The following is a 25,912-nucleotide window of genomic DNA, read 5'->3' as shown; positions in this document are numbered from 1 at the left end:
TAACATCTATATTTTGCTTCCAGGTTATGGTACTTTCTTATAATATGATAAACTGGTCTTAAGCAATAGTTGCTCTCTGAAGGTCCACATTTATTTCTTTGGACTCTGATTGTTTTGTTAATTCATTTTCCTCCTGTTTATTTTTAGACAGACGTTGTGTGTCTGTTAAACTACTTTGACTCGACTCAACATTCAGGCACAACAGGAGGAAAACAAAAAAAAGGAACTGCTTTAAATTCAATCTTTAGGCACTTTGTTGCAAGCAACCTGACACGGAAACACAAATGATCCCAATGTCTATGAAAAACGCCAAACAAAGCACGGTTAGCAGACACAAAATGGCATTTTAGCACCAGGTGGTCCTGCCTTGCCTCTCAGGTCCTCTGTCGGGCCATTTCCTGTTTTTATTTGTTTCCATTTATGGATGCTTTATTTTGTCCTACACTTTCCTCAACAAACTACACTACACGTTGTCACGATCAGGTGCACGAACTTGACAGAAGCAAAAAACAAAAATAAAAGTTAAAACTTGGAAAACATCTGATCATCTTTTTTAAAAAAAAAACAACAATCTCTGGCTCCTCAGAAGCAACCTTTAAAGAAATTAGGGGTGGTTTAAAACTTTTGCACAAAACTACAACCCAATAATGCTTTTTTTTTTTTTGTTTATTCGTAAGAAAACCCCCTGAATACATTCAAAACAAAACAAAGAAAGGTCTTGTTATTGTATAAAAATTACCTTCTAACACTGAAGAAGAGAATGGCATTTATTCCTAATCTACCTACAAAATTAATTTAGAACTACAATATATGTCAACATTAGCTCTTTGTCATTTTTAGTGTTTGTCATTTCAGTAAAAGGAGAAGAAAAAAAATAGAAGAGGAAAGGAAAGGAAGGAAAGCTTCACTGGGGGGCGCTAAACAAAGCTCCAGGTTCTCCGGGAGCAACTTGAGAAAGGAGGAGGCCATTCGCTAGCCTGTTTTAGCCACTGTTAGCTAGCCGGCGGCTAACGAGCAAAGCTAAAGCGACCAGTTCGGCTTCATGTCGCCCGTCTCACCGAGCGATGGCGAGAGACCAGTGTTCGCAAACCGAGGCCGGTGAGTGCCGACCAGCCGCTTCGGACGGACCGCAAACACGCTCGCGTTCGCGGAGTTTTGTAGCCGTGTGTGCGCGGAGCCCCGGAGGTACAGCCGCTGCTAGCTCGGCTCGGTAGCGGTCACTAGCGAGGCTAATAACGGGCTTGTTTTCTTTCCAGAGTTGTATTACCTCATCGCCAGATTTCTGCAGTCCGGACCGTGTCAGAAAGCAGCACAGGTAGCGTTCAGACCGACGCTTAACGCAGTTTAATGTGCTCCCTCCGAGCTAGCGTCCGCGTTAGTCTGATGCTAACTGTGTTTCTGTTTGTTAGATCCTGATCGAGGAGCTGGAGGAGTATGAGGTAAAGTTCGCTTTCTGTCTTTCTTAACGCGACGGTGTCCGCGAGGCTGCCCGTCCACCCCTGGTGTCTGTAGAGAGGAAACAAAAATAAAGTATTTTTTTAGACTGGCCTTGGCTGAAAAGAGCGCTTAATTGCCGAGTCGAGGATAGCAGCTTTGTGTTGTTATCTAATGGGTTGTTTTTGAATGTAGTTGGTCCCGCAGCGATGGAGCTGGGACGGGGAGAAATACAAAAGGACCTTTCAGGATTGGGTGAGTGTCATTAGTCATAATTATTATATATTTTTTTTTCAAATCGTCAAACCTTTCCGTTTATTTTTATTTAAGTGACTTTTGTCGCTCTGCGGATGCGAAATTTCAAAGCGAACTCGCCCTTTAAAACAAATCCCAGTGAAAGTTTATTTGTGTTTTAAAAAAATTATAAACATTGATTTTAGTACAGGCCTGTTGATAAATGACTAAATACTGGCTACGCTATTGTGTGAGCTTGTGGGCTGGTAGGCTGAAGACATGGGCGGATTCCGATTGGCTGTGCCAGACGGAGGGCGCTGTCCGTCTTCTTTTCTAACCAATCAAATCACAGTTCTGCCTCTAACAACCCGGAAGAGTCGTAGTAAACTCTTTTGATTCGCTTCGAGTTTTTAGTCCCGCCTTTTTCCCCTCGCTTTCGTTCTCCGTCTGTGTATGTTTATTTGTATTTTCTAACAAAATGTTTACTGTATTTAGTCTGTAAAACTATTAATATTGTGTTTGAAAAAAGCCGTTTCACTTATAGCAGTGTTTTAAAGAGGAAAAAGTTGAAAAAGTAATTTTCAGTTCATAAAAAAACATTACAATTACTTTTTTCAGTTTATACAAAAATATGTTTGTGCAAGCATAAGACGATCAGGGTAGATTTGCTTTATTTCATTTAATCACTTACTCAAAAATTTTAAACTTTAACGTGGTTACTTCAAATACCTTTTATAATGAGTTAAAAAATGCTTTAATTGCATTTGGAGCCATGGTTTTTATTTCTTAACAATAATTTGAACATATTTTATGTACGACATGGCTGTGTGGTGATGCATTATTATGTTTTTTTCCAATGTTTTTGTTATTTAGTTTGAGCCTCAGAAATCCTGCTTTGCTCAGTTATAATGGCTGTAGCCTGTATGCAGTAATCAGTGGCTATTTATTCTATTAAACTGTTAGTCGTCCGTACTGAAAAGCAGCTGCTGCAGTATTTTGTAAAGGTAAGAAGAGGAAAATAAAAAGATATGTGGAACCAGCTGAAAGACTAAACATAAAATCAGATAAACAAAACTGTTTTCATCATTACATAACCACGCATTAGAGTCCTGCATTTTATGACTTTTTACATGTTTTTGTTTCTGCTGAGTGAGCTTTTACAATTTGTGTGTTTCATGCAAAGCCCTTTTTAAACAAAAATACAAGCAGTGATGAGTGTCGTTGCCTTATCCAGGTGATTTTGAACCAGCACATTCCTGCAGATTACCTGCTCCGAGTTTGTCAGCGCATAGGTCCGCTGATAGAGAAGGAGATCCCACCTAGTGTTCCCGGAGTCCAAACCCTCCTGGGGCTGGGAAGGCAGTCTCTGCTTCGCACCACCAAAAGTAAGCCTTTACCTCCCACCCGTTCGCTTTTTGGGGGTTTTCTCCTCTTGCCTTTGTGTGCAGTCCTCACCCCGCCGCTCTTCGTGTGACTCAGGTTGTACCCACAAAGTTTGCTGTGGCTCAGCTGTTGCTGCGCTCCACCGAGGACGTCCCCCCGAACCTCCAGTCAACAATGGAAATGCTCTCAATGTTGGTAAGTTACGTTTTCATTAATACGTGCTGTGGTTGCTTTGAGTCAGGGTTGTTGTTTTTTTTTTCTCATATAATACAAGTCATTTGGTTCTTAGCTGGTCTTAAAAAATTTACTAAAACACAGACACAACCTCAGATGAATAACAACATATGATGTGCTCTATTGTGTCAACATTTATTCAACAAAAATGAAGCCAAAATACTGTAATTGTGTTAAAAAATACCAAGCATGCTTTTAGCTCCTACATAAAAATAAGAGCGTAAATCCCAGCCAGTAAATGCACATAATTACACACACCGAAGTGTGTGTGTGTAAACCCAACTCCAAGGAGGGAAGGTGTAACAGAAAACTTAAAGAAGCCATTATTGCTGCACATCGGTCTGAAAGAGATTGGGTCTTTTCCAAACTATTTGGAGTCCATCGTTTTGACAGTGAGAAGGATTATTCACAAGTAGAGAGCGTTCTCTACATTTGCCTTTCTACAGGCCTCGGTTATCGTGTTCATGACAGTAGAGTTAGAAACGGCTGCAACGAGCGCAGCTTATTCTGAAGGGTTTATAAAAGGAAGCAGCGCAAACACGGCAAGCCCAATCCGAGATAATCAAAGCATATTAAAATTGACTGGATTGAGGGTTTTTTTTGTTGTTTTTGTGTATGTGTACTCTGTTAATCGTTGTGGTGTCTTTTATATCAAGCGTCCATCATGGGTGGTCGCCAGACCACGGGCACGGCTCGTTTTGGCCAGGCCCTGCCGTCTTCCTCCTACCAACACATGAAGATACACAAACGTATCCTCGGCCACCTCTCTTCAGTCTACTGTGTAGCCTTTGACCGTACAGGTCGGCGGATATTTACAGTGAGTCCGTCTTCCTCGGATGCATCTCTGTGCGCACTGCGAACGTACTGAGCTGCTGGAATAATCTCCACGTCTTGTGTTAGGGTTCAGATGACTGCCTCGTGAAAATCTGGGCCACCGACGACGGCCGGCTGCTGGCAACGCTCCGCGGCCACTCAGCAGAGATCTGTGACATGACTGTGAACTACGAGAACAGCCTCATTGCCTCAGCCAGCTGCGACAAAGTCATCAGAGTGTGGTGCCTGCGCACTTGCGCGCCCGTCGCCGTTCTGCAGGCGCACGCCTCCTCCATCACGTCCATACAGGTGACTCCTGAAAAGGAAAAGCATTCGCGAGTGTTGCATTCGTCTCAGGAAAGGCTACCAGCGTTCATCCTACCTGGCTAAAACTGGAAATAAGACGCTTGTAAAGCTTAATTTTATTACGCTTTGGGATTAAAATCATCTCTCCTCGACTCTTTGTCTCCCCTCCCAGTTTTGTCCCGCAGCCAAAGGGACGAGGCGATACCTCGCCTCGACGGGTGCAGACGGCATGGTGTGTTTCTGGAAGTGGCATTCCCTCAGTATGAAGTTTGAGTAAGTATCGATTTATTAGCTTCCAAGTGGTTCTGTTTCATGGAAATAACCATGGCCTCTTTTTTTTTCCCCAGTGACCAACCTGTTAAGTTTATGGAGCGGTCACGGCCAGGAGTCCAAGTCTCCACTTCCTCCTTCAGTAGTGGTGAGTTTTTTTCCATGCTTAGTTACATTTCATTGGTCAGATGTACGTTAAATGTTACACAATCTTGAAACAAATAAGCTGCACTACTATTACTACTACTATTGCTGTGCCTCCATGTGGTATCCAGTCATTCTTTAATAGTGTGAATGATGACTTAGAGTTCATTCTGTCGTTTTTCTTTTTTTTCTTCAAACGTTTTCTGTAACTGAACAGCTTCTACATACTTCGTTCTGTTTTAGCTGTTCGTATATCGAAGCGTTTGGCTCATTTAGCACATGGCTGCTGTGACTTTTGGCTTTTACAGTTTTCATACTTTTCAAAACATTTGGTTTTTATGCTTTATTTATAAATATTTCCCCCGAAAGAATGTGGAAATCTCTTCAAATTGTTCTCTTTAAAATCTGCTTCAGCATACATGCTATCTTCCTTTGGTACTTTTAGCTTTTAGCTATCCTTTTAATAATTTTAGCTACTGTTTTGGGACTTTTACTTTTTAGCCAGTCTTTTGCTACTTTCAGCTAGCCTTTTGAAATCATTGGCTTACGTTTCAGCTAATTTTGGCAAAGTCATTCAGCCCTCAAGATGTTTTTCTAGTTAATCATAAAGCTGCAACATAACTGAGCCCTCGTTGGAAGGTGGTTGATGTTTTGTGTGTTTTGTCTTTTACGTGCACACACACAGCCGAAGGTCGCTCACACACTCTTTGTGATGTACTGCTCGGAACATGACAAACAAAGTTTCTGTTTCTGGTAGCAGCTGTTATTGTCTCTGCTCCGTCTCTCCTACACCTCTTCTGCGATGCACTTCTTTTAAAGGAACTCGTTAAGTAGTTATTTGTTCGTTAGCAAACAATCAAACTATTCCACAGGTGTCTGCATTAAATCAGATAGTAGTTTATCTCATGATAATTGCGCTATTAAAGCAACTGTATGATGTATGTTTGCAGGAAATAAAAAGTTTTCATCTATTTTTGTGTGTGAAATACGAGATGATAGTAATGAAATGTTCCAGTGTGTTTATTGTCTATGTGGAGTCATTGGGTTTTTGTTCCAATAACGTCTACCAGGTGGTATGTTCATGGCCACTGGAGGCACGGATCACATGATCAGAGTTTATTACCTCAGTGCTGAAAACCCCATGAAGGTCTCTGAAATGGATGCTCACACGGTAAGAAACAAACTAAGCACCGCCATCGCGTTTTGCTTTCACTGTGTCTAAAATGAGCTTTTTTTTTTTAAATTTAAATTTAAATTTACCAGTCCATTAAATGTTCTTGTCCGCCTCCTAACCTTTTAGGATAAAGTTGTGGTCGTCCAGTTTAGCAATAACAGCGACAGGTGAGATCCAAAAGCTTGTCTTCAGTGGAAGTTTTTTTTTTTTTTTTTTTGCGTTGTTCTCAATCATCTGACGGTTTGATGTGTTTCCAGCCTGAGGTTTGTGAGCGGCAGCCGGGACGGCACAGTCAGGATCTGGCGCTACCAGCAGCAGGAGTGGAAGAGCGTGACCTTAGACATGGCCGCGAGGCTGCCCGGGTACGAGAGCCGAAGCCAGTCGAGTGCTCAACGAAAGTTTTCACGGCTTCTCTTTTAATAGCTTGTCCTCCTGTTTGACTTTGATTAGGAGCACTGCTGCAAACGGGGACGATAAAGTCAAGCTGGTGGTGACCATGGTCGCCTGGGATCGCACGGACAGCACCGTCATCACGGCGGTGTCGAACTACCTGCTCAAAGTGTGGAGCGTGGCATCTGGACAGCTGCTGCATGTGTTGTCTGTGAGTGACTCTGTGTGGGTTTCAGTTTCTCTCTGCCGTCAAAAAAAGAAGACTGCTCACTCTGTTTTGTTTATTTTTTAAGGGGCACGACGACGAGGTGTTTGTGCTGGAGGCTCACCCCTTCGACCCCCGCATCATGCTGTCCGCTGGCCACGACGGCAACATTTACATCTGGGACCTGAGCAAAGGAGCCAAGATCCGCAATTTCTTTAACATGGTGACTGTTCAGCAGGAGTGTTTTGGGTTTTTTTCTTCCTTTTTGTTCGTTGACGTCGGGTTAACGTTGAAATTGTGTTTCCAGATTGAGGGCCAGGGCCACGGTGCTATTTATGACTGCAAGTTCTCAGCCGACGGGCAGCACTTCGCCTGCACCGACTCGCACGGACATTTGCTCGTTTTTGGCTTCGGCTGCAGTAAACCATACGAAAAGGTACGAGCCTGTCACTGAAAGAGTGTATGAAAGAAGTTAGCACGGCGAGGTTAATATTGGTTACAGAATTTGCTGATTCAACTTGTCTGTTTAACTCCTCTAGATTCCTGACCAGATGTTCTTCCACACGGACTACCGACCTCTCATCCGCGACTCCAATAACTACGTTCTGGATGAGCAGACGCAGCAGGCTCCCCACCTCATGCCTCCACCCTTCCTCGTGGACGTCGACGGGAACCCCCATCCTCCTCACTACCAGCGACTGGTCCCGGGAAGGGAGAACTGCAAGGAGGAGCAGCTCATACCTCAGCTGGGATACATGGCTAATAGTAAAACAAAAAAAAACTGCAGCATTCGTTACTCTGACCTTGTCGGAACGAGTTTAACTTTGTAAATCTGACGGAGATCAACTCACATCCTGCCTCTCTCTTCCTTAGGCGATGGGGAGCTGGTGGAGCAGGTACTTGGCCAGCAAACAGCAGAAAACGGCGAAAACCTGTTGGACAATCTGATCAGACAGCTGCAGAACGAGCAGGATGGGCGTCAGAATTCAGAACAACTGGATGAAGGGGAGGCGGGTACGTTTGCGGTCACTGCATACAGTTATTATGCACTGACCATACGGGAACACAAAAATGACTATAACTCAGCAGATTTTGCAAATATTGAGCTAAAATCTGGCGAGGCAGTGGCTGAGCACCATCCCCAACTTCCACTCTGATTGTGTGAGATCTTTGCTTAAAACTTTGGCATTAGCTGTTATCGTCAGCCCTGTTTGTCTGTTAGGAAAGTAATTGATGAACCGCTTTTTATCGTCTAAATTAGTCATTTTCCCCAACAGCTCCAGAAGCGGAGGTGGTGCCCTCCTCCCCAGCTGTGGAGCCACGCAGGAGCGGGCAGGTGGACGGAGTCTGGCAGATGCAGCACAATTCTCTCCGAAGTCAAGTGGCCACCGAGCGGGACCTGCTGGCCTGGAGCCGCAGAGTGGTGGTTAATGAGGTGCCGCAGGGGACGTTCAGGTGCGCGAGATGGAAGGAATCGTTCCTTTTAAAGGACTTCACGTGAAGCAGTTAAGATTTGATTTCATTTTTTTTTTGTGTGTGTTTTTTTGAAGGATTTTGGAGGAATGCAGACAGGCAAAAGGCGACATGGAATGTTCTCTTTATAACGCAGAGAGGAGGAAGAAACCACTTGCCTGCACGCCTAAGGTTTGCTGGTGCCCCAAGTCTGATTTTTCACACGGGATGAAGACCCAATCTTTATATTTTCTGTCTGTCTTTCACACTCCACAGAGCGACATTCTGGCCTCCCGGCTGCGCTCGCTGCGGCCCGCCAAGAAAAAGCAGAAGCGCCACACCTATCAGACCCGCTCGGCTCAGGTCCGCCGGCCCGGAATGAGGAGTCGGAATCCCAGCAACAGACGCAACTCTGGAACCCAGATGGACTCTGACAGCGGAGACGTATGTTGCATCTTTCTGCTCAACGAATCTGAACACGACTTTCCTGCCTCTTCTTTTTTTGTCTGCACAAGTAGCAATGTTGGATGTGCTTACAGATAGAAATGAAGCCAGTAATGATGGCTTATCTTTATCTTTATCTTTGCACTGACAGGCAGCAGAACAGGCGGAGCAGTCTGATGCCTCTTCTGATGGAGAAACTCAGTGGCAAAGTGAAAGCAGCTCCAGGTGAATATGTTCGAAACAGCAGGTTTTCCGAACGTAGTTCAGTTCACCCAGCTGACGGCGTCCACCTTTGGTTCGCAGCGACTCGTCTAGCGAGTATTCTGATTGGACGGCTGATGCCGGGATCAACCTCCAGCCACCAAAGCGATCGACCAGGAGGCCCGTCCAGCCTGCGGGTTACAGCAGCTCCGAGGAGGAAGAGGCCGGTGGCGAGAACAAGGAGCCACAGAAGAGAGAAAACGAGAAGAAGAAGAAGAAGCCCAAAGAGACCAAACAGGTAAGAGCTGATGAGGCCGTAGCTTTCAGTGGTTTTACTTGCTGTGGAATGACCACACATTATGGACCAGAACATATAATTAACTCTATTCACGCAGAAACCCGCTTCTTCTCTGGCTGGACTCAGTGAGGAGGAGTGGCAGCCACCGCCATGGATAATGGAGACCATCCCACGCCGCTCTCCATTCGTGCCACAAATGGGGGACGAAGTAAGGACTCTGAACGTGTTGATTTAATAATAAAAAAAACACAGCATCACAGAAAATGTAACTCTTGGTTCTCCCGCTCCCGTCCAGCTCATTTACTTCAAACAGGGCCATCAGGCCTACGTAAGGGCTGTTCGCAGAGCCAAGGCCTACAGCGTCAACCCGCAGAAGCAGCCGTGGAACAGACTCAACCTCAGGGTGAGGAGAACCACGCCCTGCCGTGCTCCGTGTGGAACGACAGTTCTTTTTGGGGAAACGTCCGCTTTTTGTTTCTCGCAATCCATTCCTTGTTTTGTGAAAGAAAACAACCCCAGGGTTACGTCACTGACAAGGTTGCGTTGAAATTCTCTTCTACCTCTCCAGGACCAGGAATCTGTGAAGGTGGTTGGGATTAAATATGAAATAGGACCTCCCACCCTCTGTTGCCTAAAGCTGGCGTTTTTGGACCCAGTTTCAGGGAAAATGACCAATGATTCTTTCTCCTTAAAGTGAGCTTTTATATTCATTATAAATCGCACGTAACCTGACTGAAAGTCTCTGCAAACCAAATAAACATGTCGCTTTTTGTTTTGTTTCTTTTTCATCCCAAACTCCCAAGGTATCACGATATGCCCGACGTCATCGATTTTCTGGTGCTGCAGCAGTTTTACAACGAGGCTAAAGAGCAAAACTGGCAGCCAGGTTGGTAGGAGCCCCGTCGGTCTCAGGAAATGACATGTTCACCGCTCCTCTTTATTGTTGGGGATCTTCACTCTCGAATGTTCGAATCCTCTCTGCAGGCATGAGGTTTCGGAGCATTATCGACGACGCCTGGTGGTTCGGCTCGGTGGAGGATCAGGAGCCCCTGCAGCCGGAGTACCCAGACAGCCTCTTTCAGTGCTACTCAGTGAAGTACGTCCGCGCGCGCAGCCGCCGCTCCGCTCCGACACCACGTTCCTGTTTGCTCAGCTAATGTTACTTTCTGTTAAAGTGTTAAAGCTACGGCTTTGTTTCGTCAGGTGGGATAACGGCGAGGAGGAAAAAATGAGTCCTTGGGACATGGAGCCCATTCCAGAAGAAGGTCAGTAAAAAAGGCTGTATTTCCTTTAAATTGGCTCCTTTTTAGGATCAAATAAATGCACCTTACTGCTGCCGTTCTCACAGAATGGGTGACAGAGGCGGTTATATTTGCCTGATTAAACAGTTGAGTTTTATTTCATATCAGCCAAATGTTTCAATTTAATTCAAAGATTAAAAAAAGATGATGAAGATTAATCTCATTACTGTTAATATTAAAGAAACTTTTACAACTGGTGATTGACGTAATGCTTCCCATTACAGAAAAAAAAGAAAGCACTTATTTTCTTTATTTAAAAATAAATGCATGACCATGAGACGCTATTTTTAGTTTTGTTTACTGTAATAGTTTTATTGTATACAACTAAATTGTAGTTGTGTTTGTGTCTCTGGTTTCACACACATTATAAGTGTGGAAAGGTTTTATTGTACCGACAAAATTATATATTTTTTTTTCCTTGGCGCATCAGCTTCGTTTGCGTCTCTGTCCACTTCCTCTTCCTCACCTCCAGTCCAATCAAATGGGAAAACGCCTTTTTATGAGAGCTTCACGAGGGGAGAATCCAGTCTATTTATTTTTATTAAATGAAGCAAAATGTAAAAGTTTTTCAATTTAGTTGTATACAATAAAACTATTACAGTAAACAAAACTAAAAATAGCGTCTCATGGCGATGCATTCATTTTTAAATAAAGAAAATAAGTGCTTCCTTTTTGTTTCTGTAATGGGAAGCATTACGTCAATCACCAGTTGTAAAAAAAATGATTATAAGTTTCTTTAATAGTAACAGTAATGAGATTAGTCTTCATCATCTTTTTTTAATTTTCAAAACATTTGATTGATATGAAATAAATTTATATTAAGTTTGATTCAGAGTATATAGTAGATATAGATTTAGACTTTGTCGTTATTAAAAATAAAATGTCTAAATCAACAAAATGTCCATGTGTTTGCCTGTCTGGTAAACTAATCTCACTCAGACTGAAACCAGCCTGAACGTTAATCACTTGGAAATAAAATAAATCTTTTAAACTACACAGATGAACTGTTTTGACAAATGATTCTCGTTTAGGCTTCCTTATAGCAACAAAATAACCTCGCTGCTCTGTTGTTTGGAGCCCTTTGGTGCAACTTGGTTTCAGATTTTATGATTTATTTATTTTTCCCCCCCCCTCAGCTGCCCTGCCGGAGCAGGTTGGTGACGGCGTGGAGGTGACCGAGGAGGAGCTCAAAGCTCTGCTCTACAGGCCTCAGGAGGGAGAGTGGGGGGCTCACACGCGCGACGAAGACTGCGAGAGGGTCGTCCTCGGCATCGATCAGCTTCTCACGCTCGGTAAGCTCCTCGAAAAGGGGGCTGACGTTTCGCCCGCCTGGCCTCGTGTTTGACGCGACCGGTGTCTGTCTGCAGACGTGGCCAAGGCGTTTGCGTCGCCGGTGAACTTGCAGGAGTACCCACTGTACTCCACCGCCGTGGCCTACCCCACCGACCTCAGCACCATCCGCAGGCGTCTGGAGAATCGCTTCTACAGGTATGAATATGACAAATAAAACGACCTCCCGCTGCCCGTCTGTATGAGCTGATGTGTGTTTCCTGCTGCAGGCGGATCTCTGCCTTAATGTGGGAGGTGCGTTACATCGAGCACAACGCTCGCACTTTCAACGAACCCCAAAGCCCAATTGTAGCAGCCGCCAAGGTGGTGACTGACGTTCTCCTCCACTTCATCGGGTAAGCCTACCCCGAGTTACGTTTCTAACCCCCTCACTGATCCTGGGTCTGATTCCTTGGCTCGCTGTTTCCATCAGAGACCAGAGCTGCACCGACATCCTGGACCTGTATCAGAAGCTGAAGTCTGACGTCAGCAGCGGGGGGGAGGCTGAGGTCAGACGGCTTCACTGTGGAAAGTCTTGAACTGCTTTTACGTCAGAGAATTCCTTCTGTTTTTGACTTTACGTTCCTCTGCAGATTGACTTGGATGTAGACTCTGACACTCCGGGGACGTCTGCAGGACATCGGGTAAAAAACAAAAAAAGAATCAGAGTCAGCGGCAGCTTCTTAGACGATGATTTAACGTCAGAAGCTGCCGTTCCAGACTTGACAATGTTTTGTTTTGTCGCTGCCAGAGGGACAACTCTAATTCGAAGAAGCGAGGCGTGGCTTTGGATGTGAAAGCGTGGCGGGGTCAGTGTCGAGAGCTGCTGCGTCGGATGTTCACCTCCCCAGATTCTGAGCCCTTCAGACGGCCTGTGGATCTGTTCGAGTATCCGGTAAAGCAGCCGCCGGCTGAAACGATACAACCACTGTCGCGCGAACGGGATCGGAAAGCAAAGGAAGTCCCTGTGAACGTTCCTCCTCTTTGTTTCCGCTCTCAGGACTACCGGGACATCATCGACACCCCCATGGACCTGGGCACCGTGTCGGAGACGCTCGTGGCAGGGAACTACGAGAGTCCGATGGAGTTCGCCAAAGATGTCCGCCTCATTTTCAGCAACTCCAGGGCTTACACGCCGAACAAGAAGTCGCAGGTGAGGTCACCTCCCCCGTGCGAGTCAGGGGCGTCTGAGGAGGCTGGAGCCTTTTTCACGATGGCCTTCTTGTTTCCCCAGATCTACTCCATGACTCTCAGCCTGTCGGCCTTCTTCGAAAAACACATCATCTCCATAATCTCTGACCACAAGTCTGCTGTTCAGAACGAACGGCGGGCCCAGAAGAGACTCACTTACAGGGATAGATTGCACAACGGGGGCAGCTCCCCACCCAACAGTCCTTCACCCGGGTACTGAGCATCTTTTACACCCCCACGCCCTCCGTCATCAAATCAATCTTCTTTATTTTAGTTTCAGCTCAAATGAACAACTTTACAAACATCTTAATTATAAAAACGCTTGCAGCCACCCTGGTGTTCTTTAATATATATAGATAATATGAAAATGTTACTTTTTTCCTGATTTTTCATGTGTCCAGTTCTAAAGGGAAGCACAAATCAGGGAAGGCGTCAAAGCCCAAAAAATCCCAGACCTCAATGAAGAGACGTTCTCAGAGACCATATCAAGGTACGACTGCACCGCTCTTTGTTGGCTTTCATGTCTTTTCGTTGCGTAGATTATCGATTACACAATGCCGTGCAGTAGAATTACAAGCTGCTACGAGAGGAGCCGCTCGTAAATGAACAAATCAGAACAATTTGACCCAAAATTTTTTTTTTAACTCTGTAATCATTGGAAGGATCTGACTAAAACTGCAAAATAGTTCAAGTGTTAGAGCTTCCAGGTTTATAGGTACAGGTTTGTATCAAGCTCCTAACAAGGAGAAACGCTTCAGCCCGCCGCAGCATTAAGCCTGCAAGATTTTAGTTTTGATTTTGACCTGAATCTGAGCCGGAGCGGGTCCGCTCAGGTTTTGGTGTCACGTCTTTGTAAAGACTTCAGAAACACCATCCATCAGCAACAGATGATCCACCATTTCCACTTTTTAATCTGTTATTCTCGTGTCGTCGTGCAGAAACTGAAGGGATTAAGCCGTTTGGCGTTAGTCGCATCGTTGTGACCGTAATCGGTTGAAGCTGGGATTTGTTCGGCAAATCGGGAGACATTGGTTATTTTAAAATGCTTCTCATTTATTTGACAAAACCCAGATTTAAAACCGTTTGCCTTAAATGTTTTTGCTCGGAACATATACGGGTGTTCGCTGTCAAATCTGAACAGAATAAGTTTTCTTGACACTGAAATAGTTACTGCCATTTTTCTGATCTGACGGAAATGTAGAGGCTACGTTTAGTGGTTAACTTTGCTGTGATTGTTATAAAAACTCTGAAAAATATAAGAAAAGGAGCTCTTAAAGCTCTCCTCACAAGTTCATGAGCATAACTACAGTCCTTTTTGTAACATAAATGCTTCACATAAGAACCTAAAATTCACACTGTTGTATTTATTACAATAAATAATATGTATAGTTATTATATTTTATGATCAGTATGTTGGTGTGTGTCTGTTGTTTTGTTGACAACTTCTTCAGGCTTCATCATGCTGTTCTTGTTCCTAATATGCTTTTTTACTTATTTTCTTAGATTAAAAATGCAACAGGCACGTGTTATTTTGTCACTGCGATTGCATGACTGAACCAAATGGTTTAAACAACAAACAAACAGATAAGGGATCGAACAAAAGGTTCATGATGTCACCGGGACGATACAGAATCAACATCTGAAGGTTGTTTTGCGCGGCTGTTTGTCGGGAGGCTTTTACTAAGAAAACCTGTCATTTAAAAGCTCGCTCGGTAATTACTCTGTTGCATCTGCAGCTCAGCAAAGCAACAATGTAGCAGAGGAGGAGGAAAGCCCGCCTTCCTCACCCAGTTCAGGAGCAGACACAGAGAGGGAGGATGAAGAGCCCCATCTGGTGACCCGCAGCCAGACTCCTGCCAAAAAATCAGGTATCAGCAGCAGAGCCGTTGAGATTGTTGCCTTTTTTTGTGTGAAGTTGGAGTAAAGGCACGGAATTGACTCCATCATCCCACCCGTGTGTGTGTGTGTGTGCATCAGGGCACCGCCGTAACTTACACCTCAGCACCAGCTCCAGACAGCAGCACGAGGAAGAAACGCTGCAATCCGACGACGACGCGGAGGCGTCTGGCTCCAACAGCTCCTCCTCGGGGTCCTCCTCGACTTCGTCGTCGAGCTCCTCCTCCTCCTCCTCCTCCTCCTCCTCGTCGGACAGCGAGAGCAGCTCTGACTCGGAGGCGGAGGAGTACGTGGAGGGGGGTGACCATGACTACAGCAAAGCCCCTCTGAAGATGGGCCTCTCGGTGAAGGGGAAGGTGGCCACGCTGGGGAAGAGGAAGCTCAAGGGAGGGCCGGAGGCGGCGCAGGGCCCTAAACGAGCTCGGCTGCAGCAGCCAGTGGAGAAGGAGGAGGAGGAGGAGGAGGAAGAGGAAGATGAAGAATCGGAGGAGGAGGAGGAAGAGGAGGACGAAGAGGAGGAAGGAGAGGAGGAAGGAGAGGAGCAGCAGCAGCAGCAAAGGGTGGATATAAGACATGTAGCGGAAGAGGGAGACAACGACGAAGAGGAGGATGAAGAGGAGCCCGATGAGGAGGAGGAGCCTGAGGAAGAAGAGGAGGAGGAGGAAGAGGTGCAGGGAAGGCCAGCAGCAGCAGCTCACAGTCCGAGAGGAAACCGGTGCAAACCTGGCCGCGTCAACACGCGCAACCAGGGCCGCAGGACGGTGGTGTACCAGGACGACTCTGAGGAGGACGGACACGGGTCGAAGGACGACCCCCTCAACCTGGGCATGTCCCGCTCAGGACGGGTCCGCCGTATGACTGAGAAGGCCCGCTTCAGCCACCTCATGGGCTGGGGCAACTGACGCATCGCTCCTTTCAGACCTCAATTTAAAAACAAAAACAATAAACTTTTAAACACGACATCAGGGATTTTTTTTTTTTTTTTTCCTTTTTCTTTTTTTTTTTTGTACAAGTGTGTATATAAAATATATAAATATATATGGTTTTCTTTATCCGAGAACTGCTAATAAAACCTCAAGCTGATAGCTGGTGCTCATGAACTGTTGCCACGGATACTTCCTCGCAGGTCGACTCACCTCGGGCCTTACTGCTCAGCGGAGGAACCTGCTCCCCCCTCTCTCCACACTACACCCGCTCTCCTTCACCACTTCACTCACTAGTCACCAAAGAAGGACGCGAAGATGCCAAAAAAAAAAAAACCACGGTGCTCCCTCACGTTCGTCCGGTAATCTGACCTCTGGAACGCGGGAAGAGTCGCGCTCGGTGTCCGATGTCAGCTTTTTAGGCTCTCTCCTCAGATCTTAGATTTCATTTATGTCGTTTTTAGTTTTTAGTGCAATACTAGAGAATGGTACTATAGTGACAGTTTTTGACATCCTCCATCCACGAATGTTAAATCTGTATTTTTCCTGCTTTTTTTTTCTTCAGCATCACATTTTTTGTCTTTATTTGAGTAAAACTTGGTGCTTTCTTTTTTAATTTAAGCACAAAATTTAAGAATTGGGTCTTTTTTTTTTCTTTTTGAGGGTGAAAAACCACTTCATCCTCGTGGTATTTGTACTAGAGTACTCTAGACCTGCATCTGTTCCTAGTTGCCTCCTCAACAAAAACAGAAGGGTCCTTTGGCAACTCTTCCACATGAATATTTATTTTTATTATGTGTTCTTATTTCCATTGTGTTTTCCTTAGTTTGGCGTGTTTATACGATGAGGAAAAAGATATTTGCACATTTATCTACTCCACGTGGCAGCTGAGAAATAAGATGATTTTTTTTTTTGTCTGAGACTTTTGAACCGTGCCAGCGTTTATTTTGTTTTTATTCCCTTTTTTTTTAGCGTTCAAACTGTTTTTCATACATCCTTTCTGCTCATCTGAGAAAAGAAAATGGCACATCTTCTCCCCGTGTCTCAAACCATCGATGGACTGATGTGTTTGTAACACCATCAGGGCTTTTTTTTTTTCTTTTTGTCTGTTTTATCTAATCACTGTGTAACTTTATTTTAAATGTGCCATTGGAAATGAAAAAGCCTCTTCCTGCTTTTTTTATTTATCTGCTCCCATTCTTCTTCATCTTATTATTATTATTAGTTTTCATGATGTTTACATCAGATCTTGTGCTGCCGTTCTGGTAAAATCGGTCTGAGGAAGATAACCGGATCAAAAAAAAAAAAGAAAAAAGATGACTCACGTTCTGATTTTAGCGCCGGGTGCTTAAATCCAAACATCTCATTTTCCCAGATGTGGTTTTAGCACGACAGCGTTTGTTTTTTTCTTTACAGTTTTTATTTGTTTGTTTGTTGTTGTTTTTTTATGAGGTTCTTAGGAATAAAAGACACAAATCGGCATCGACATGTCCTCGAGCAGCATTAAACTGGTTCCTCTGGATTATTATGTTGGAAAAGATTCTGTTGTTTTCAGAAAGCTGGAGGCAAAGATTAGATGAAAAACATCCTGCTGGAGGTGTGAAACACAGCGACTTTTATACGAAATGTTTTGATTGAATGTGTTGAGTTTTTTTAAATAAAAAATAAGTTTCTTTAAAAAAAACATCCCATTTGAGTTTGATGTTTCAGGATTCTTCCGTGCAAGTAAAGTCTGGGGCTCTGAAGGCAGAGCAGTGAAAACAGCGGGTCCATCAGTTTACTGTGACGGGCGCTCGTAAACCTGAATGGACTTCTTTGCGGCAGCGCTGATGCACTGAAAGCCGGGGCTGAGTCAGACGGGGAGCAAACAAGGTTAAGCTGTGACGCACTGTGCTCCACCACGCTTAGAAATTGCACATGCTGGGAAAAAAAAAAATCATACGTTGATGCACTAAGAAAGGTGGCTTTTAATATTAGGGACCAAAGCTGAGGTCCGGTGTGGACGTTATGATCAAAAGATGACCTTTGGTTACAATTTAAAGCGTTCTGGTTGTAATAATTTAACATGCAAGTGTTATTTTGTCCAGTTTTCCAAGGTTGATAACATCCAGTGACTAAAATGCACAGAGAGCTGAGTTATCACGGGGGGCGGCAGATGTTCAACATCTGGTTTAGTGGTCAGGATTGATGCACAGGCTGTGTGAGGGTTTAAATCCGCAGCAGAGCAGCTGTGATGCTGCGCGTGTTCGTCGTCGTGTAGCTGGATGTAAGAGGAGGAAACGCTGATGCTACTGAAAGAGAGTGCTGGCCCTTAAAGGGATAGTTTGTTTTTTTAAGTGGGGGTTTGTAAAAGGGTTATAAATGATGTCTTACCTGTTGTAGACAGAGCTCAGTTTGGACAGAGAGAGTTTAAATCTGACCAAACTGATGAGCTAACGGCTAGTCCGAGTGAGGCCGAGACCAAAATGGACTGCTGCCGTCTTCGAACAATTCCAGTCTCAAAAAGTGTTTTAGAAGCTGTTTTATAAAGATTTACATTTCTGTCTATTTGATGTTACAGTTTTGTGCTTATCTGCCGGAGCAAGTGGCAGCAGCAGCTAGCTGTAACACTTCCAGTGCAGCCCAGGACACTACTTCTCTCTTTTCAGGGGTCTCCACAGCGAGTCGTCCTCCTCCATCTAACTCTGTCCTCTGTCCTCCATGTCCTCTCTAACTGCATCCATATGTCTCCTCTCTGTCTCTTTACTGGCAGCTCCATCTCTAACATCCTTCTACCAATTTACCCACTGTCCCTCCTCTGGACATGTCCCGGGACACTTCCTGCAGGACGATTATAACTGTGATTAACTGTGAAATTGACTGAAGTTACTTTAAGGTGACGGCGGCTGTCTTGATTTTGGACTAGCCATTAGCTTGTCAGTCCAGACAGTATTAAACTATTTGTCCAAACAGAGGATATGATCAGTCATAGAGAATGGAGCATGTGGACAGAGGAAGAAGTCCGACCGGAGTCAGGCTAATGACTCGGGCCTCTTTTCTAACATTTTTAGGCAAACAAAGGAACCCTTGCTCAACAATGTCATACTGGTGTGAAAGAACGATAAATTAGCTGCTGAAAGTATCGTTCTGCCTGATCAGGGCGTCTTGTTGGTAAGTTTACTCAGCCCCCGGTGGACTTGGAGAAGGCTTTTTTTAGCCTCGGCACAGCTACATTCGTGTAGCAACGCAGACTTTGTTCGGCTGAGAAAACGGCGACAAAATAAACAAATGGCAAAAATGAGGCCCCGTTCTGACCATTTGCCAGACTCCTGTAGGACTTCTTCCTTTTTCGACATGCTTAATTGATAGGTATTATCCAAAGCATCAGTTCAAAATGGCTGAACTGTCCCTTTAAACTTGGCCAAAGTAGCTGTAACGACGAATCGATGAAGTTTGAAGTTTATCCTTGCATCCCAAACAGAAACAAAACATGGATTAAATCTCAGAGCAAGAAATGGAGACAGCTTTGTTACATTTATTATCACATTGACACTACAGCATGACCAGCAAGATATCAGAGCACAAATATTTCTGTTTCTTTTACCACCACCACGGCTTCGTGATGTCACAGAACAAACCTTAGGAGATAAATACGACTCTGGAGCTACGCCGGGGGACAGACGCACGCAGTGTTATTGTTCTCAGGGTGCACTTGAATAATCACAAGCATGTCAAACACCTTCATGACTCGACAATATTGAAGTTCATTTACATTGTGCTTCATGTCCTAACCTGGGCTTCAGCGTATCGTCTTTTAAAACACTCAATGCACTAAACCACACAGGGACAGAGAGACATGACCATTGGCTGCACTGATAGCTTAAATAATTAAAGTACGCAGTAACATTTCCTGCACACATTGGCAGGCAGAGACCCCACATCACCTACGTTCACTTCATCCAATATAAGAAAACCCACAGGGTCTGTTCGGCCTGTGGACGTCAGATAGAAACATTTAACATGCTTTCTGCATTTTGAGCAAAGAGCTGGGTTCAAACCTCCAGTTTGTACTTCCACAAAGTGTTTTCCCACACGTTAGTTCATCTTAAAGTGTCAAAACCCAGGTGAACTCAGCTATACGTTCAAAAAACAGACAATTAAACACAATTTTTTTTTTTTTTTTGCCTTTTACCAAACTATCCATACAAACAAAATTGGTTCTCATTAGATTTTTATTTAAAGGTTCAAAAAAAATCAAACCTTATTTACCTTCTATCCACCTTTTTAGCTTGAACATAAGTTTTTTTGTTGTTTTTTTTTTGTGTTTCCTGGATTACTCTAAAGTGAGCGGATCTCATCTGTGGGAGGTAAAAAAAAAAAAAAATCTGTGTTTTTGTGAAATTATCAGTATCACAGATTAATGATACTGCTGCAACTTGACAAAAGCCCAGTTAGGATACCCACACATTTGGAGAGCTTTTTTGATGTGTTTTTGTTCCTTTTCCTTCCCTTCTGTCTTCGTGGGGACGCGTTCAGCCCGACGCTGTAAAGTTCTGATGACAGAGAGTTTGTGTTCCAGTGGGTGGTGAAAGTCAAACAGAAGGTACTGATCTGTGTGGGTTGGTTTCCTGTCGACCTCAGTGTTCAGGCTGTCCTCTCTTTTCTTTGTAAACCCACATCAGAAGCAGTGGAAACCGTCAGAAAACGACTCCTACAAGACCAGGACTTCAACAACAGGACCACCTTCACCCCAGACCAGATCTGCTCCCTGCTGGACCTCTGTCTTTCCACCACTTATTTCAAACATAAAGGCAGTTTTTACTGACAGGGCCGTGCTTGTGCCGTGGGGTATCCAGTGTCAAGCGAGGAAATCTACTAAACACACCCCTGAACAGAACAGACGGAAAAACATTGTCATCCCTTATGTTGCTGGAGTATCTGAGAAACTCAGAAGGATTTTCTCAAAACACAACATCCCGGTACATTTCAAACCCAGCAGGACTCTCAGACAGAGACTGGTCCACCCAAAGGACAAAACAGCCAAACACAAACTGAGCGGAGTTGTGTCTGCAGTTTAGAGCAGCGAGGAATGTCCAGAACTTTATACTGGAGAAACCAAACAGCTCCTCCACAGACGCATGGCTCAACACAGGAGAGCAGCTCCTCAGGACAAGACTCAGCTGTTTACCTACACCCCAAAGATAGGGGAAAATGTTTATGCTGTGGACCGAGAAGACAGATAGTTTGAGAGGGGGGTGAAGGACGCCATCTATGTCAAAAGAGAGAAACCAACTTTAAACCGAGGAGGAGGTCTCAGATTTCAGCTTTCAGAGACCTAGAATGGAGCTTTAGGCCTGATCCCCAATCAGTTTCACTCCAATCAGGACCTGCATTCATGTGACCAGAGTGGCCCATCAGGGAGTCAGGCTAACAAGGACCCTAACGAGCCTCTGTTGTTAGGAGAGTGAGTTTAATCTGCATGTTAATCTAGTTTACAGAACATCTCAGCTTTAAAAACTCGAACTCCACACTCTCTGCTTTTTGGAACTGAGAAAGCTCCTTGGATGAGAAGCGAAACGTCTTCAGCTACAGAATAGAAGTCCAGTTGTTATTTGGACTAACAAAAATATAAAGTAACTAAAAACCGACTAGAATGAAACTCAATGTCTTATTGGGGAAATTGTAAAACAGAACCAATGAGCCGGACAGCTTCATAAAGAGGACAAATTGTGTCTTTTCCTTTACCATAATGTGTGCGGGAAAACCTCTATTTCTTTGCAGGTTTTGTGGACGTATTCTCAGACAGATGTTTGGCCTGTCTGAATATAATGCATCAACCAAGACAGTTTTAATTATTTATACTCCAAACAGTCACAATTTAAGTTGTTATTGCTGACGTTTGAAAGAAGTGTGGGCAGAAATCATGCCCAGCAGTTTGTCAAGGTTGTTCTTACAGAAAATTCAGTTTCATGTTTAAAAGATCTCACATACTACTACAAGTTCTATTTAATATAATGTCCACTTTAAAAAAATGACCTCTGACTTCCAAGTGGTATCCAGAAATACAATAAAGTTATATCCAGTTGTCCTTTTAAACCCACTCTTACGGCATTTGTTTCCCCCAAAACAAAAATAGTTTCTTGAACAATGTTTCACATTTAGTTTTTTAGGGTGATCTATGGACTGAAAGCTGACACAAAGCTATATAATAAGTACAAGAAATGCCTTTGTAAAGCTGTGTAAAGGTAAAAAATCATCAGGATTAAGTTTTATGTATCCACCTTAAACACTTTTATCAGCGTGGTTATTCTTATACGATCACTAATAGTATCAAACCTCGGATCTGTCTGAAACGAGGCGTTTACGTTCACAAATACATTATTTAGCACATTATGGAAGTACCACAATCTAATCTACTCCCCACGTTAACGGGTGTCTTATTTTCAGCGGGTCACATGTTAAACTTCACCCCACAGAGACGAATGGTTCACAAAAACATCGACGGGTTTTTAATCACGGCTCGAACTATGTCCAAACCAAGATTTTTTTTCTAGCGGACGGGTGTTTGACAGATTATAATTAGAGAAGTTTAGCCGTAAAGACTTGACCTCATTACACGGGAGGCCGGTCAGTACAGAACCCTCCGAAACTGAGCAGTCCCTCAAATCCTCTGAGAATTGGACTCCTTGTGTTTCCTTTCTTGTGGTCACATTGAAAAGGGTGCGTGTTGGCCTCCGGGCTCCTCTCAGTCCTGACCTCTTGTTTTCTTTGACGTTAGAAGCAGGAGGGATTTAAAAACATGAACACTGCGCCCCGCGGTTGCCTGGCTGTCGATAAAACTTCCATTCGTGCCTCTGTTTGCAGAGCACCATGCTGAAAGCAGGCCGCGTGCCTTCACGGGAGCACTTTGGCTACACCAGTCCAGTCTGCATGTGGACATGCAGGGGGTACGGGTGGTAGACGAGCGGCGGCTGGGCCTGAGGGATGAAGTAGCTGTTGTAAATGGGCTCTGCCATGTACGGCGCCGGCTGATAGAAGCAGGTAACGTTTGACGTGTTGGGGATGGCGTTCTGCTCGCCCAGCACCCTCAAGGCCAGGACGGTGATCATGTTGAGGGTCTGCCTCCTCTCGTGCCCCATCAGGCACACCGTGCTTTCGTCTATCACCCTCCGCAGGGTCATCAGGTAGTCGTACTTGCTCGCCTCCTCGCTGCCGACGAAGTGGCACTGCAGGTAGGCCTCGATCTTTCGCTGCTGCTCGTTCACGTCAGGGAAGTCGATGAAGAAGCGGGAGCACATGTAGCGTTCCAAGGACTTGATCTCGGTCTCGCTCGCCGGCCTGAAGTTCCTCACCAGCAGGTCGCTGTACTTCAGCAGGCCCCCTCCTCGGATCTCCTCGGGATTGTGGGTGGCGATAAGGCGGCGACGAAGGTGGTCCATCGCCTGGTCAAAGTCTCCATACATGCACTTCGCTTCGACTGCGATGATGGGCTCCCCTTCCGCCGTGACCCATGAGCCCGACCCAGAGCAGCCTGAGGTGGTGACTACAGGCTCAGAAGTGAGGCCTCCTACAGGCGCGTTTGTCGTGTTTGTCGCACATGTTCGACTCTGAGTCTCTAAATCAAGAGGCTTCTTTGACTGTTTCGGCTTCACAGTTTGTTCTGTACGTTCGCCTTCCTGCGGTGTACCAGATGGACCGTGAGGGGGAACTGTAGTTGCGCCTCTACCCTCGAGGGGTTCGGATTTTGAGCATGAAACGTCTGAGCCATGCCCTTGCGTACCCTCCGGCGTGGGATGAGCTGGCTGAACGGGTTTCATGACTTCTACGGGTGCGAAGAGCTGCGTTGTGAGGTCAGACACATCGGTCAGCAGAGACCATTTTTCAGGCTTGCTGATCAACTTCCGAGACATTTTTCTCTGTAACTTCGGCAAAGGGCAGTACTCCGGCACGATGTCTTGTGAAGTGCTGCAAGTCTTTTTAGCTGGGGGAGGAAAGGAGAATTCAAAGTGTGAATCTTGTAAAGCTGGGGTATTTTCAGTCCTGCTGATGTCTACTTCTAAGTGCGTACTCTTTTCACAAATGGTTACTTCCTGCGAAGCTGACATTTCAGTACTGGATACAGCCTCCGACTCGTGCAGTTCTTCTTTAGTTTGGAGTTTTAGACACGCATGCGTCATCAGTGGATCCACGGCATCTTTAAATAATGTTTTCGGGGAGGTCGCTGATGCATAATCACGATTAAATGATTCCTTTTGTTGCCCACTTTCTTCACAAAGTTCAAACACTTCCGATATGTCCTCCTCCGACAGAACATCCTCGATACCACCCACATCTTCCTCCACCTGCTGGAAAGTATTTATTTCAGGTTCGGACACCTGCTGTGCCTCGTGCTTTCCACCCTCCTCTTCGTGTGGAAGCTCTTTAGCAAAAGCAGCAGCTTCATCCAGATGTGGAGCATCTGCCCCGACTGTTGAATCCTTTCCCTCGTCGTTTTCCTTAGGACTGCTCGATTGTTCTTGCTCCTTGTTGCCGTCCTCGTTGTTGTCCCTTTCAGACAAGTTCCCGGCATTCGTCGCCGTCTTTCCGCCCTGTTTCCTTTCCGTCTCCCAGTAGAACTCCAGCATGCGATCTAAGATGATCTGGAAGGAGTCCACGCTGAACTCGAACTGCCTCCGAAGGGAGCTGACGAACCTGAGCCCCACTGTTTTCGCTCTGCTGTTGGACAGCGAGATCAGGCTCCAGCGGTCGTGCTCGTTGAAGACCTTCACCATCTTCTGCACGTACGCCTCCTTCATCGTGAGGCAGGTGATCTTGCGCTTGTTGACCCCGCAGGGGAGGAGGTCTCGTAGGCTGCCCAGCACCACCTCCTTAATCACCTGGAAGTCCTCCTGCCTGGGCAGCTCCACTCCAAAGATGATGTCTAAGTCCCTGTAGCCCAGGCCGTTATCTCTCACCAGGACGTGGCTGGCAGTCGCTCCGTTCAGGCGGATGTCTCTCACCTGGATGTCTCTTTCCGTCAGCCGGTCCTTCACCACTCGGATGATGTCCTTCGCTCTCACCTGCAGCGTGGGAAAGTTTCCCCGCCCGTGGATCGGGATCACCTCCGTCAGGACTTGGTCGAGAGCCTGGACCTGCTCGAGGGTCAGGTTGTGGAACCTCTTCTCTGTTTTAGGATCCATAGTCCTCACCTATGAAACAGATTAGAGACCAGAAAAAGATAAAAACACACGAGCTAACAGTTCCTCTTCCAGTGTACAAGAGATTCTTTCCCTCAGTAAAGATCAAAGTCGGCATCCTCATCCTGAAAGACGTTTTTCATTAAACTGGCTACTTTAAAGTTTTTCACCTTTGTAGATTTATCATAGTTTCTATCCATATTTCTTCAAACAGGTTGTCCAAAAAGTTTTCTATAACAGGAAAAATGTAAACTGTTAATAATCTTTTCCCACTTTATAAGATCTGAACTCTCCTTTTAAGAACAGCAGCTCGTCTGGTGAGCTGCAGCTTTGTGGCAATAAAATAAGCTGTAACATAAAATAAGAAATTCAGTTTCCTACTTTAAACTTTTCTGTTCACGCTTCTAAGTTAATTCAACAAAATTGTTGCGAGTGAACAGAACGGACCAGTGGGAACTTGGATGTCACAGAAACAGATTTTATCTGAACTAATCCAGGAATGAAGGCAAATTTGCTTCAAATTAAGCTGCAGAAAAACATGGGAAAAAAAAATCAAGATTATTTATACATCATTATCGAAACAAGGGGCTGTAGAACAAAATCAACATGTTGTCCATTTATCGACAACATTTGAGGCATTTGATGAGACTTCTTCCGAGCAGAAACTGGTTTTTGTCTTCGTCCATGTCACTGTACATTTCAGTAAACATCAGCGGCTGTCTCTCGCGCCATCTTACCTAGTGTTTATGAAAGATTCAAAGCTGAATTTGCTGCATTGTTGCATGTTAGGGGGTGACTCACTGCTCTGTCATTCACCTGGAGACATGACACGCAGTCATGCATTTTGCACGCGTGTGCAAATAAGTGCATCACATTATCGTTTCGACCAGGGACGTGCGGTCAGAGGAGGCAGGTGAGGCAGAGCCTCCCCTGTCATCATGACAAGAAAAAAAAAATCGTAACATAAAATGAATATTAATATTTGTCCACTGATCTTTATCTATGAGTAATTTTCGAACATTTTTATGGTCCAAATCGCATTTTTATAGTCAAAATCGCTTAAATTGCATATTTCCTGTTCAAATATGAGGGTGAAACGCGAGGTGCGGCAGCAGCGAGCCGAGCTTCACCTCTG

At 44.9% G+C, this 25,912-nt stretch overlaps 2 protein-coding genes across 4 annotated transcripts; one reads left to right on the top strand and one right to left on the bottom strand.

The window, feature by feature from the left end:
* Window positions 1-763: 763 nt before the first annotated feature.
* brwd3 (bromodomain and WD repeat domain containing 3) lies at window positions 764-16,963 on the top strand. 3 transcript variants are annotated; one of them, XM_025010431.2, is made up of 40 exons: window positions 764-1,185; window positions 1,257-1,315; window positions 1,410-1,439; window positions 1,630-1,689; window positions 2,903-3,053; window positions 3,148-3,246; window positions 3,942-4,102; window positions 4,186-4,407; window positions 4,577-4,677; window positions 4,752-4,822; window positions 5,889-5,989; window positions 6,119-6,159; window positions 6,250-6,354; window positions 6,443-6,593; window positions 6,676-6,810; window positions 6,895-7,023; window positions 7,127-7,352; window positions 7,461-7,601; window positions 7,865-8,042; window positions 8,138-8,231; window positions 8,316-8,483; window positions 8,635-8,708; window positions 8,787-8,982; window positions 9,080-9,190; window positions 9,278-9,385; window positions 9,551-9,675; window positions 9,786-9,868; window positions 9,967-10,078; window positions 10,186-10,247; window positions 11,420-11,575; window positions 11,651-11,771; window positions 11,843-11,968; window positions 12,046-12,121; window positions 12,206-12,256; window positions 12,364-12,507; window positions 12,613-12,765; window positions 12,847-13,016; window positions 13,205-13,293; window positions 14,540-14,671; window positions 14,781-16,963. In XM_025010431.2, exons 1-40 carry the CDS (start codon window positions 1,065-1,067, stop codon window positions 15,599-15,601), a joined length of 5,454 nt encoding a protein of 1,817 aa, XP_024866199.1. In that variant the 5' UTR covers window positions 764-1,064; the 3' UTR covers window positions 15,602-16,963. The 3 variants fall into 3 exon arrangements, with proteins under 3 accessions (XP_024866199.1, XP_017291056.1, XP_037835020.1); XM_017435567.3 differs by having other exon boundaries at window positions 764-1,098; window positions 14,781-15,601; XM_037979092.1 differs by having other exon boundaries at window positions 14,540-14,667; window positions 14,776-14,945.
* Window positions 16,964-21,166: 4,203 nt separating this feature from the next.
* On the bottom strand, window positions 21,167-24,780 carry LOC108247423. Its single transcript, XM_025010435.2, has one exon. The coding sequence runs from the start codon at window positions 24,778-24,780 to the stop codon at window positions 22,513-22,515; it is 2,268 nt and encodes a 755-aa protein (XP_024866203.1). The 3' UTR covers window positions 21,167-22,512.
* Between the last annotated feature and the right edge of the window lie 1,132 nt (window positions 24,781-25,912).

Source organism: Kryptolebias marmoratus, linkage group LG13, assembly GCF_001649575.2.
Source record: "Kryptolebias marmoratus isolate JLee-2015 linkage group LG13, ASM164957v2, whole genome shotgun sequence".
Lineage (NCBI taxonomy): Eukaryota > Metazoa > Chordata > Actinopteri > Cyprinodontiformes > Rivulidae > Kryptolebias > Kryptolebias marmoratus.
The sequence above is the reverse complement of the archived record's forward strand: the minus strand, read 5'-3'. Positions and strand labels throughout refer to the sequence as shown.

What these genes read in the sequence shown, in the direction of transcription:
- brwd3 (XM_025010431.2), top strand. Translation starts at nt 1,065, where the DNA reads ATGGCGAGAGACCAGTGTTCGCAAACCGAGGCCGGTGAGTGCCGACCA. An exon ending in CACTTCCTCCTTCAGTAGTG is followed by an intron (nt 4,823 to 5,888) that starts GTGAGTTTTTTT and finishes AACGTCTACCAG; the next exon opens with GTGGTATGTTCATGGCCACT. An exon ending in CAAAGTGAAAGCAGCTCCAG is followed by an intron (nt 8,709 to 8,786) that starts GTGAATATGTTC and finishes TTTGGTTCGCAG; the next exon opens with CGACTCGTCTAGCGAGTATT.
- LOC108247423 (XM_025010435.2), bottom strand. Translation starts at nt 24,780, where the DNA reads ATGGATCCTAAAACAGAGAAGAGGTTCCACAACCTGACCCTCGAGCAG.